This window comes from Sebastes umbrosus, chromosome 14, assembly GCF_015220745.1.
Source record: "Sebastes umbrosus isolate fSebUmb1 chromosome 14, fSebUmb1.pri, whole genome shotgun sequence".
In the NCBI taxonomy this organism is placed as follows: domain Eukaryota; kingdom Metazoa; phylum Chordata; class Actinopteri; order Perciformes; family Sebastidae; genus Sebastes; species Sebastes umbrosus.
The window spans coordinates 19,908,921-19,922,724 of NC_051282.1; the positions used below are offsets into that span (position 1 = coordinate 19,908,921).

The window sequence follows — 13,804 nt, forward strand, 5'->3', positions numbered from 1 at the left end:
TGAATTAATCATTTTAAAAATTGACGGGTCCAAAATGAATGTTTTGTTTATCTCTGTAGCTTGTGGGCCAATAGTAAAACAACGTTGGTATCACGTGGTATCTCTGTAGCGTCAGTGATCAAGTTGCAAGTTAGTGTGGAAAAAATGGATAAAGGGCTGAGTTTGATACCGGTGTCTCCATCAGGCTGCAGAATAAGTAAGTATTTACTGTGGCAACAAGTGACAACTGACGTTAGCACATATTAACTGCCTTAGCTTAATTGTCTGAACAACAATAATCCATAAAATTACAACAACTATCAACAGCCATAGTCCTTACAACCTTAACTAATGTGTTGTCACTGGTTAGATTGTCAAAATGAGAAAAATAACAGCTTCAATCCCCGAGGAGCTACGTTAGTATTTGTGACAGTTGCATCCAGTTACTTAACGTTATAATTTCCCAAACGATGTATAACGAAGATATGCATCAGAGGAGATTTAGGGGGCCTAAATCTGAACCTGAGTTGGTGATTGTTAGAAAGACCAAGATGATTTTGGTGAGTTTTATTGATTTATTGTTTTATTTATTTATGATGCTTGCTCAATGTTATCAATAGCACCTTTAATCCTTACAAAAAACAAAGTTTAAAATTGACAATTAGCTGTTTTTACGGTGGGTTGTGTGTTTCTTGGTTGGGACCAGTAACTTCCTGGAGACTCTGCTTCATATTTACTGTACGGACATGAGAGTGGTATCAATCTTTTCTTCTTAACAAAGCGTATTTGCCAAAGTTTTCAACTATTCCTTTAAACTTGAAACCTAAGCGGAATTAAAAGAAGGGATTCAAAGAGAACCTATTTCATTTAGAGGAAGACCAGATAAAATGCTATCGAACCCTAACCTTACTATGTATAGTACTGTGTCTCACCCTAATGTCTTTCATATCCCACTGTAGCTGGCCAGAATATGACACACTGCAGTACGTGCTGCTCCTCTGTGCTGCTGCTGGCTGTGTTGTTGTTCGGTGTGGTCACAGTTTAGATAAATGAGCCTATTAGAAAACACGGTGGGGGTTATCTGTCAGCATCACCGTGCCTCTGCGTGCTCAGACACTGTCTGCCACCACTATCACTGGACACCGCCACTATCATTCTCTGTGTGTGTGTGTGTGTGGGTGTGTGTGTGTGTGACTGTGAATTATGTATGATAGTGACAGAAGGGAAGCGTACTTTATAAAAAGGATTGTTCCGCTTCTTAGTCATGATGGGGGTTTGTAACTTGCCTTGTAAACACACATGTGATAGCAAAGCAGTTAATTTAGAGAGCAAATTACCAGTGATGGTAGTAGTCACGAGTCGCTACGGCTCATTTAGTTTACTTTACTGTAGGGCAGCAAAAATTAGTAGATTAATTGATTGAAGTTAAATCAGCAACACTCATTTAACTCACTGATAAATTAGTTTTAGAGTTTAAAAGAATTAGAGTCTAAAACCATGCTAGTGGCTCTGTCAGGCTCGACTAAATGCTAATGTCAGCGTTCTAACATGCTCACAATGACAACATGCTGATGGTAAACATTATACCTGCTTAACATGTTCACCTTCTTAGTTTAGCTTTTTAGCAGGGCTTTTCTCTCTTTTCTTTTAATCAGTTGTTTTGGTCTGAGTCCACTTAGATTTCTTCAGTCGATCAGTCGTTTTTTTATGCTTTTTTCATGCTGAATGACTCATTTACAAGACATTTATGAGCACATCTCTGGTGAACACAAGATTTAAAGTGGTGCTTTTATGTGATTCTTTGTGGATGAACTCATTTTCACAGATCTGTCGATTAAATTAACTAATCGATTAGTCGACAAAATTGTATGAGTGTTGGTCGACTAAGAATTTCTTTGGTCGAGGAGAGTCCTACTATTTAGCATGCTTACATGTGTTAATTATCACTAAACACAAAGTAAAGTTAAGGCTAATGGGAATGTCATTAGCTTTGCAGGTATTTGGTCATAAAGCAAAGTATTAGACAGATTGAACCATGAATGTCTGTAGAAAACAGATATTGCCATCCATAGAACCATGCCGGTTGCATGGATAAAAATAAACTGTAAATCATTTTACACATTGTCCAGTGTGACAATTTCTCTGATTTATTGTGAATTAAATAACTGTTGGTCATACAAAAAATGAAGATGGAAAGTTGAGATGGAAAGTTTCTTTACTATACTTTCATATTTTATTAATTTATATTTTATATTCATGTATATTTATATTTTTTTATTAGTTAATTGAAAAAAATGTATATGAAGGGAATCTCCAAGCGTTTTTTGGTGACTATAACTATTATCTCCGTTCATATATGTTGAACTGTACAGTGGGTACATTTTTATACAACTCAAACGTTTAGATTATATTAAGGCTTAAAGTTCGGCATAATGAGGGCGTTGCCGCTTTGAGTGACAGGTGGGTGTCGTACCAGGTGGCTAGCTGCCAGCTGTCTCCTCTGCTGAGTCACCCGGCATGCCTCAGCTCCGCCGGCGATCCACCTCTTCTCCCATTCTCCCGGCTGGAGCCACCCACTTTGAGCTTCACCACGCCCCTTCAGAAACCTATGGGTGACGTCACAACGGAGACTACGTCCATATTTTACACAGCCTATGAGAATCTGTAGTTGCAGCCCTTGTTTACTGTGCAGTATGGCCTCCTGTCTTATTGCCCAATAAACAAAATCATAAATGGATATGTGTGTTCTGTGCAGTTCTGCAGAGAACAAAGGTGGCTCTCTGTCTAGTTTCTGTAGTCTCTCACATTAATGAAAGCCACGGTAGAATCATGCATCAGTTTGACTCAGGGAGAAAAGGAAATCCTTGGAAAGAGAGGAAACTGTTGTCTTCATGGTGCAAGGAAGCACAGCTACTGTGCTGTGGCTAAGGATGTGTCTGCCTCTGCCATCCAAACAACCAGCAGACAGCATTCTGGGAGCTCATTACGGCAGCCTCTGAGCTGGAGGAGACGCTACAGCGGTGGGGGATCAGGGAGCCAGTTCAGTGAGCTCAGCCCCAGCTGCACTAACAGTCTTTCAGTGGGAGACGCCTGGACAGAGGCCAGCAGGATAAACCAACAGTGACAGCCCGGGATTTGCATGAGCTTCTCCTCCCATCCCACAAGCACTCATTTAAAGTTCGCAGCAGCACAGGGAGTTGGGATGCGGGAGGTGTGCAAAGTCGAGCAAACATGACATAACTTATGCTGAGCTGGAGCACAGTTTCCGGCTTAATTTTCCTCCTTACCCACCGTAGGTGATTCGTAAAGCGTGATGCCCTGGAGTGCTCTGCCATTTGAGAACAGTTATATGGTGCTTTTCTGCTGCAGCATTCAACTGATGTCAGATACTGTGACGCTGGTAATTCTTAGTGAATGGCTGGTAGCTAAACCATTGTCAAGGTCTCGTTAATCTTGTTATGTGGTTGATTGTGTGGCGTCTCATTGTGTTCTCACTGTCTTTTTTCCGGTTGGTCTTACTCCATCGGCCCCGTCCAATCCATTCTCTCCGCCTTGATTTCACCTCTCAGTCAATGATTGTGTCTCTCCATGTGTCTTCTCCTGCTGCAGAGCCGCAGTCCACGGCATTCCCAGTCTACCCAGTCTGGGCTCGCCGACCAGGCCGCCAAGCTCTCCTTTGCCTCGGCTGAATCCTTGGAGACCATGTCAGAAGCCGACATCCCCATCGGGTTCAACCGGATGAACCGATTTCGCCAGAGCCTGCCGCTGTCCCGCTCTGCCAGCCAGAATAAGCTACGATCTCCAGGTTAAGATCTGAAGCACCGCTGGCAGCCTCTGTCACAACATGCTGGTTGGACTCGTGGCAGATTTACAGCTGTCTGTTTACCTTGTGGTGATGTGCACCGCTGTGATCACACACACAGGGAGAAACAAGTGTTATTCTTTCACCTCATTTTTCTCTGCTGCAGAAAACTTAGAGTCCTCAGATAACAAAACTTTGTTGAATGGTCAGAGAACTTCTACCAAGTTGATCTTTTTTTCAGTGTAGACAATATATTCACACAGAATAGGTGAGCAAGTGTGCTTGTGTACAATAAGCTTGAAAGTTTAGTATATTATATTTACCATAGAGATATTAAAGCATACTATTTTGTTAAGGTAGTTCTTTTAGTGACTGTAATACTGCTCGTCTGTGTTAATCACACAGGACTGAGGATATTTTTGTGCAACTGCAAGAGTAAACAGCAGTTTCGAGGACAGGTTTACTACGAAAGAGCCTTGGGAGTGTAGAGCGGATTAGTGTGAGGCTGGTCCCGACCAAGGAGTGGTGTTGCATCAGGTATAGTGAGATAAAAAAAAAGTGGCTGTAAAACTAAAGTGACAGTGACTGATGTAGAACAGCGAAGCTGGCAATCTCTCTTCTCCATGTCTCTTTACTAACCACTTTGTTTCTTCTCTCCCCAACTCGTCTGCAATATCTCTCTTATTTTGCTTGACTTTTAATCACTGGTCTTTCTTTGCTTTGTTTGTTCTTTTTGTTTGTCCCCCGGGTGTATGAAGATGAATTTTCAGGTTAGTCAGGCGTCAGACTCATTTTTACCTGTAAAATCAAGGGTTGCAGTATCTGACACAAGTTTTCCATGAAGTGGGGCTATTTTGGGGTAATTTAAAGCTAGGGTTGGTAATCTTGAGAAACCAGCAAGGGTACACTAGATTTTAAAACTCAGCCCAGCGTTGCTACGTATAACTCTTTTCCGATGAAAGTTTCCAAAAGTCGCAAAATCTAGCGAGAAAGTTGGCAACACTGACAGTCCGTCCGTTCAGGCCTCCCTCCAAAGCCACTCCCCCACTATTATCATAATGAACGAAAACATCGAACATAGCTATTGTTAGTACTCACAGCTGTTAAGCGAGCAGCTTGTGGAAGGGTCTGGTGATGCGCAATGAGTGCACGGGCAGAGTGCGTACAGGCAGACGGACAGGCAGGTAGACTTACTGTATGACAGTCCTGCGATAGCCACAGATTTTTATTTTTTTGTCAGAGAATTTGAATTATTGATTGCTGTTGGGATGTAAAAAGAATTTCAATAAATTTAAAGAAAAGGTTTTTAAAGATTACCAACCATAGCTTTGATATCCATGATTGCAATTTAATTATTGATAGGAAGTAATTGTTTTATTTAAAGAAACGTAGTTGTAAAAATTCAACTTAAATGTGCATCTTTGCATCTTAGCTGTGAATTCTCACACAGCTACCGCAGTCCTATTCTCACATTCAGAAAGAAAGTACTGGCAGTTATTATTCAAACTGATATCTGATGATAAAAATCGTTATCTGGATCTCGTATACCAAAAGGCAGAACATTTTTATCATAATTGACACCATTATGTTTTTTAAAATGGCAAAAAAAAAGACTTGACAGCATTGCTTTGCTGGTTATTCTTTCCATCCACATAAGCCATCGCCTTCTGACTCAACCGTCTCTCCCGTATCACTCTCTTTTAGGCGTGCTGTTCCTGCAGTACGGAGATGAGACGCGTCGGGTTCACATCACCCACGAGCTGAGCAGCCTGGACACGCTGCACGCTCTCATCGTTCACATGTTCCCCCAGAAGTTGACAGCAGGCATGCTGAAGTCCCCCAACACGGCCATCTTGATCAAGGACGAGGCGCGCAACGTCTTCTACGAGCTGGAGGATGTGCGGGACATCCAGGACCGCAGCATCATCAAGATTTATCGCAAAGAGCCCATCTACGCTTCCTACCCTGCAGCTGCACACCTGGCCAACGGAGACCTGAGGGTGAGGAGAAGGGAGCTGGGGGAGTGGGGCGGTCAAGAGGGCAAGCTGGGTCATTTAAGAGAAAGAAAACTGTCAGATCTCCTGCTAGTCTGATGATTGACAACTCACTTTGTCAGTGAGAACAGCTATAATGATGTGCCTCTACATACAGAGAGAGCAGCAGTGTGCTTCTTTGGCACGGTAATAGTGTTTTTTATATTTCAATAGTATCTTTGACAGGCTGTTTATGTGGGTTAGTAATTTAACAGGTATTCCTCCTGGAAATGTATTTTCTTATCTTCAAGTAGGCCATCTGTTGCTGCGCAGACACCAGAGAACAATGTTCCTCTGTGAAATGAGCATATTTTAACATCCGAAGCTATTTCTGCTTCAGTGAAGATCAAGGAAGCCTGAGGGAAACCTTTTTTGAAAATTTTTTTATACAAAACCGTGCTTCCCATCTGCATTATTCACACAATACTTAGAGTACAACTGCTATTAACCATGCAAACAGGCAGTGAAAAACCATTATGCCTGAGTAGGTTGTGTGTGTGTGCATGTACTGTGCTGTAGGTTTATGTGATTGTGCATGCTTACATGCTACTGTAGCTTATGCCTGTGTGTGTACAAGAAATAGAAAAGGAAAAAGAGGTAGAGACACAGCTGACCAGCACCCATAAACTGCATCTACATTTTAATATCAAACTGAGATTGAAACCATAAAGGCATGATTTTAAGCAACCTATTTACTCAGGCAAAACCAAGAATCATCAAAGTTACCCATCATCTTTCGCAGTAAGTGAGAGACGCACAGTCAATCTCTTCTTTATAACTGTTGAAGACTAAACACATACTGTATATTAACAAGCAGATTGCCATTCGCTCCTGTGCGTGTTGTCTCTGGTGCTGCCTCGGAGCAACTTCAGGCTTAAGCTGTGTCTTTATCTCTTTGCTTGTTTAAGTTGTGTCCATATAGTTTGTGCAAACCAGGCGACCTCCTATAGCTTTGTAAATATACAGTTTGTATATGGATTTGTCCCTGGGCGTAACGGCTTGGCAGCACAAACTCCTTCGTCATGCTCCAGTATTTCCTGTGTGTTACATGGTGCTGCATGACAAGGTATTCAGAATGCTGAGAAGCGAATGCAAAGAAGAAAAACGGACGAGTATTTGACTTTTTATAGCTGCAGAAATGAGAAAAAATCGCAACAGGAGGATAACAGGCAGAGGTGGGTTGAAAAAAAGCATCATGGGCTTGTTTAACGGCGTTATGATGAAAGACAGGAAGAGGAAAATAGTAGCTAAGTCGACATAGATATATTCAGTTGTCAGTTGTTTAGTATGAATGAGAAGATTTGTCTCCTGCATCCTGTCAGCATTCTACTAAATAGAGTAAATACATATGTTTGGATTTGAGATTGGACTGTAATGATGAGCCAATAACTAAGTTTATATTTTTTGCTTTCATTCTGTCATTGGCCTAATTAAAAAACAACAAACAATCAAGAACATTTTTAGAGAGCAAATTCTGTGTATAATTGGTATTTTTGAGAAATTGGCATGCACAGACTAACAGCCTATCTAGTGACAGTCAGATGTCAAACAGACACATGGGAAACGCTCTCATCCGTAGGTCTCCATGGTAACCTTGTCTTTACTTTAGATGACAACCTCAATCTTGAGTCCAATGTCAAAAAGCTAGCTCAGTCATGAGTTATTCAGAGTTATTCATGCTTTCATTACTTCTCGTCTGGATTATTGTAACGCTGTGTTTACACGCCTCAGCCAAAGGCATTACAGGGTGTCCAAAACGCAGCTGGCAGCCCTTTATCCAAATCTCGAATGCATGATCATATCTCCCCTATTTTAGCTTCCTTTCATTGGCTGCCTGTCTGTTTTAGAATAGATTTTAAAATGTTTGTCTTGACTTTTAAGGCCCTGCAGGGCACCGAGCTACCTGGCTGAGCTTGTAACCCCTTGTGTACCAACCCCTAGTCTGAAGTCCTCTCATAAGGTCTTGTTAGCTATTCTATGATCAAAGCTGAAGACCAAGGATGACGGGGCTTTTGCCGGTGTTCTTGTATCTGATTGCTCCTGCTTTCTTTTATTTGTCCTTGTTTGTGAAGCACTTTGTAACAGTAGTCTATATAAATAAAGTTATTGTTAATATTAACCCTCATTTCATTTCAGAGGGACATGGTGTACTCCTCACGCGACTCCTCCCCAACTCGCCGCCTCAACACCCTGCCCTCCTCCACGGCCTCGGCGTCCTCTGGCTCTCCGTCCCGCTCACGCCTCTCCTACAGCGGCAGCAGCGGCCGTCCTCCGTCCTTCACCGGGTCCCAGCACTCCCAGCACGATCAGCCCCGACATCCCCACCATCCCTCAGCCGGCCACGGTGCCAACGTAGGCCTGTCTCCCTCGCCCAGCGCCATCCTGGAGCGCCGTGACGTCAAGCCTGATGAAGAAGTTTCTGCAAAAAATATGGCGTTGATGAAAAATGAGAGCCTGTATGCTGATCCATACAGCCTGATGCACGAGGGCCGCCTCAGCATCGCCTCCACCCAGTCGTTAGCTGCCATCGGAGACCCCTTTAGCTTCCCCGTTACCGGTGGCCTGTACCGCCGTGGCTCTGTGCGCTCCCTCAGCACCTACTCAGCCGCCGCTCTTCAAGGGGACCTGGAGGACTCCCTCTACAAGCCTGGAGGTTCACTCTACTCTGACACGTACTCCTCAGCCACACTGGGCATGGGTTTTCGCATGCCGCCCTCATCCCCTCAGAAAATCCCTGACATGCAGCTGAGGGACAGCAGGGACTCGTATTCCAGCTCACCCAGCAGAGCCTCACCTGTCAGGCAGAGCTTCCGCAAGGACTCGGCCTCCTCCTCTGTGTTTGTGGAGAGCCCAAAGTCGAGGCCCAGCTCCAGTTCAGAGCCCCTTTGTCTGACAGCCGGGCCTGGGGAGGGCGGCAGGGCCACGCCCGGCTTTGGCTCCTCGATGTCTGGACAGGATCCTGACAGCAGCAGGTCAGTACCAGTCTGTGTGGTGAATTTCATTAAGGTGTGTTGTTCGGTTTAAAGAAGGTCCTGAAAACACTTTTTCTTAATCAGCTTCTGAGCAAGTCCTACATGAACTAGGGCTGTACCAAATAGTTTAAAGCTTTGCAGTTTCATCCATAAAATTTACATTCAAATTATTATTATTAATAAAAAAGTAAAAACACTTTCGAAAAAAAGATAGATGTAATTATTTCCAAAATTCACAACATATTTTTGTTTCTGCTTCCGTCCATATTTGTTGCCGTTTAGCCTTTAAAAAACAACCTTTTCTCTGCGGCCGAAAAATGTTTACTCTCCTGTAGGCACCTTTAATAACGGGGAAGTCTAGCAGTCTAACAGCACCATGGAATAATTTATATCCACAGTAAGCGTTATTCGAAAATCTCAATAGAAGATTCAAGATTCAATAATTGATTGCCGTATCAACCGCAGTTGATTAGGAATTTGTTTTGGTGCACTCAGCAACAACACATGTAATCACATAACACACAAAACTAAATATACTGCCACAATAACAATACAGTAACCATACAATAAATACAGTAGTGCAACCAGATGGATCATGCCCTTAAAGTGACAAGTTAAAGTGCATGTGTTTGTTTATACAGCCGGTGAAGCATTTAGGATGCGGATTGCTTCAGGATAAGTGCTATTGAGGAAGTGAGATGTTTTAGTGTTAATACTGCGTAGTCTTTTACCTGAAGGTAGAAGACTGAATAGAGTGTTTGCAGGGTGTGAGAGGTCTTTTAAAATGTTCAACCCTTTTCTCTGGATGTGGTATAGCTCAGACATGGTGGGGAGTACACAGCCAATATGTTTTGAAGCTGTGCGCACAACGTGGGCTGTAGAATTGCCATACTATACAGTTATTGAGGAGGTGAGCACACTTTCTATTGCCGCTCTGTAGAACTGTAACATTATGACCTCTGACACACCAATAGAAGCTTCAAACGTTAAAAAACACATCATTATCTGCCAAAATTAAAAAACAAAAATACTTATAATTTTGCATGGAAGGTTTCTGTTTGTGTTTTTGTGTGTTTTGTACTCACTGGTTTCCACCCACGCTCACACAATCCTAATTAGGAGAATCAGCTGAATTTTAAATGTCTTAAACTATTATAATTTTTATAGATGTTTTGTTTTTCTCTTGTGATTTACTTGATTACAAGCAGATATTTAACACCAGGTTTACAGGTACTTTTAAAGCTGTATAGCTTACTCTACAGCACTGTGTATTGCATATTTATACACCAACAAATATTTTTCGGTCATTCATTTTTTTCATTTTTTGTTAATTTTCATGTAATCCAAGTGTTCATCTGCCTTTGTGCCATTAGCATTTGCTGATAGATCTGTGGCATTTACTTTATTTACAGGGATCATCGTCTGGAGCGCATGGAGGCAATGGAGAAGCAGATAGCCAGCCTTACCGGCCTGGTCCAGAGTGTGCTGACCAGAGCGCCAGACAGCGACAGCACGTAAGACTCTCCATTATACCCCATTAACCCTCTAAAACTCACAGATACAGCTTCAGGTCAGACACATAGGCAGCATTATCGACAGGAGCGGCAGCAGGCTATTATCAGAGCCATTACTTAGTGTGAGCGCAGCACAAGTACAGAGCACTAAACATCAGCTACAGGGCACAGTGCTATTGATTTATGCATTGATACATAGAGATGTGTCAGATAGCTTTCCAGTAGATTTTGAGTTTACACATGGAGCATTGTTATCATGGCCCTTCAGCCTCATGAACACAATAGGGGCTCATTAACAAGAAGAGAACTTGTTATTGTAATCAGTCTGATAGTGTCAGGTAGTGGTGCTGTTAGCGTTAGCACTGTAATTGCCTTGCCCTTTGGCCGTTGATCCTCAGATGCGGCCTGCTGCGTCTCTGCATGATGGCGGGCTGCCCTCCGGACCAAGGGACGGAGTTCTCACGGCCATTACCTTTCTCTTCCAGCGAGAAGACCGAAACCAACAGCGACGGCTCCGCCACAGGAAGTGAGTACAGCAGCGTTATTGTGACCTGTGTACCAAACCGGTGCACACCGGCCTTCTTGTTACTAACACCACTGCTGTGCTGATCTCTGTGCTGTTTAGAAATTATTCTACAGTTTATTTTTGCATTGAAAACAGTGCACCGCAATTTAAAGAGCACAATGGATACAAGCAGGCAGTGATGGTGACCTCCTGATTTATGACATATGTGTTTAAATTTAACAATACTCTTAAAGATGGGAGGGAGGACGACATGTCATCAGTCTTTATCACCTGCTTGGTTCAGTTAAGAGTTGTGGTGTTGGTTATTTTAAGGCCGCTTTTACACCTGTAGTTGCAGCCCGTTCTCATTCCCAGGGCGTCAAATACCGACGCTTTGTCACAGCCGTCTGCGTTCGATACCGCCGCACAAAGCACCCTGAAGCGTCGGTATGAAACGCACCGAGCTTTCCATTAACAACAATGTTAACCCATCTGCGGCAACAGTAAACGCACAGGGAAAGTGCTGTGGTGAGTTTAAAGAGCGAAAGAGACGCACAGGACGGGTGGGGAGGTGGATGGGCCCACAAACACAAGGCTTTCATCAAGGAGACCAATGTTACATTTCACTTTCACTTTACGATCAGTTGTTCGTTCATGTCCTGTGTTCACATTCAAAACACATTTGCACTGTAAAATCATAGTGATTTTAAGCAAAACTATGTTGTTTTTTTTCCTAAACCTATCGTGGTTTTCCTGCCTAGTCCTAAACAAGTATTTTGTTTAATTCACAACATTAAGCACATGTTTACTGCGACTGTAAAGTGACGCTGAGGAGTCTGACAAAGCGTCATTAGGTGACGAGTTGGGATGAGAATGTGTTTCTCAAGTCATGTATTATTAGCTTTTAATTCTGGTCTAGTTCGTGTTCACACTGACTTTAACTAAGAAACCAAAATCTATAAACATGCAGTTGTACAGACTCACAGGTAACTCATTGATTGGACAGTTTTGGCGACTGTCGTCCTGCATCATCGCAACCCACATGGGCAAATCCAATTCTGTTGACTTCTTTTTAAATCATGCTAAACTACTGTCAAAACATTCTGTGGTTGGTCCGTTTGCTTTCAGACCAAAACCAACACAAATATTCACACCAGAGTTCACTCGGAAACAGAAGAAGACCCCCCCTTTTCAGGCCGTCTCAGTCCAGTTGTTTACCGCCCCAGAGTTCGATTGACAGTTTTCACACCTGCCCAAACGAACCGAAATAAACAGGCAAATGCACCAGAGTTTGTTTTCACTGATTCAAACGCGTTAGGTGTGAATTAGGCGAGATTTCTACTTCATTCATCTCTGTTTCTCTTTTTCTGTTTCTCTTTTACTATCTTTGTCTTTCTCCAACTATAGACGTTGAAGAGTTTCATTCACCATTTGAAAATGCAGCAAACTTTGTAGAATTGTTAAAGTTAGAGGCCATTGCGAGACTTTAAAGGAACAATCCAATGCTTGGGAAAGACACTTGAGTATTGTCCTACTCAGTCAGATGAGAATAGCATTCATTTCATCAATTTGTCCAGTATGGAGAAGGTTTTAGCCACACTAAGCACAAATACAGGAAGTAGGGGGGGAGAAAATGCAGGTGAACCTCTGACAAAAATGAAAATATATACATTCTAACAGCTTGGAGCTGTAGAAAGGTGTTAAACAAACAAACAGACATACAAGACTGTCAACATAACCTTCTTGGCAAGGTAATAAGACAGGCAGCTTTGAAGTATTTGGAAGGTTTATTTATTCACTTGTTTACTATACCTGCACTGGATGCATGGAGATAGAATTTAAGTGTTTTTCTCAAGATATCAGACTTTAATTTAAAAAACATGGATTTTTGAAATACTGATGGGAGTCGTTCTCCAACAGGTGTAGCCTTTACATACTGAAGCATTTCTGAATTAAACCCCTTATCTTGCTACTTCTCTTTTCTTCCTCTCATTCCTGTTTCTGTCCTTTTTTTCTCCCATGATCATCATTTCGTAGCACAGTTTTTGGCACAAACAAACCCTCTCTGTGGCCAGACCTCCACAGGGCCAGAGCAAGGACACGGTAGTCTTTGAAGCATCCTCACAAATTGATCCACCGCCAAAACACTAAACCATCACCGGAGTCATTTTCTCTGTTGTAGTCAATAAAAGCATCATCATTCTGTAAATATGAACTTCCTCTCCCTCTTTGTGTCTCTATCACCCTCTCATTAACTCCTCGGTAACTGGCTCACTCTTTCTATATTCCAGCTGGACGGCTGAAGCACAAAGGTAGTTGCCATCTTCTACTCTATCGCCCTTTTTATTTCTCCTCTCAGACACCTCTCATGGCTCTCTGCTGCTCTCTGTATGGGTGTGTGGTGTTGCTGGGTAGCTGGCGCTGTCTATCCTAACGTTGTTTCCTTCTGGCTGGTTTCCCGGAGAGCGGACCCCCCTCGTCCTGTCTCTGTCTCTACTTTTTTGAATTTCTGCTTGGTTTTTTCCTTTGGGAATTTCAGAAGGTTGTTTTGTCACAGACTTGGCTCTCCTTTGTAAATGTGTATGAGAGTGTGGAGGCATATCAGGAGGCATATGTGTGTGAGAGAATAGCTGGGGAGTCAATGGCCATACTCACAAAGCCCTGTGTGAAGATAAGAGCATGGTTATCCCCCTGTGTGTCACTACTGAACAGACTAATTGCACTTCTATACGGGTTACTAATAGCATGAGCTCACATTTCTCCCAGTGGGCTATTAGGGTTTTGTGAATATGGCGCTTTTTTTTTGGCATTCACACACTGTATTTGTTCCAGTGTGTGCCCAGATTTTCTATTTATGCACATTTCTGTGGGGCTGTATGCTGTGTGTGTGTGTGTGTTACTTTTTTTACTTTGTGTCATGCTGGCTGATTGCAAATCTCACCGGAGCACAGCCCAGCAAACTAACCCAATTTGTTTCCCAATGACCTCCTGGTGACGCC

The 13,804-nt window shown here is 42.7% G+C and overlaps 1 protein-coding gene across 10 annotated transcripts in view; it reads left to right on the top strand.

Annotated features, from left to right (window-relative positions):
* Nucleotides 1-13,804, top strand: part of si:ch211-278a6.1 (SRC kinase signaling inhibitor 1) — a 136,522-nt gene that overhangs the window by 94,649 nt on the left and 28,069 nt on the right. For 5 of the 10 annotated variants that reach the window (XM_037793210.1, XM_037793216.1, XM_037793217.1 and 2 more), the window contains 7 exons: nt 3,589-3,784; nt 4,540-4,551; nt 5,486-5,781; nt 7,951-8,786; nt 10,199-10,300; nt 10,699-10,826; nt 13,097-13,117. In XM_037793210.1, coding sequence (XP_037649138.1) covers nt 3,589-3,784; nt 4,540-4,551; nt 5,486-5,781; nt 7,951-8,786; nt 10,199-10,300; nt 10,699-10,826; nt 13,097-13,117 — 1,591 coding nt within the window. The remainder of the gene's footprint in view (nt 1-3,588; nt 3,785-4,539; nt 4,552-5,485; nt 5,782-7,950; nt 8,787-10,198; nt 10,301-10,698; nt 10,827-13,096; nt 13,118-13,804) is intronic. The other 5 variants (XM_037793213.1, XM_037793212.1, XM_037793214.1 and 2 more) reach the window with 5 other exon arrangements.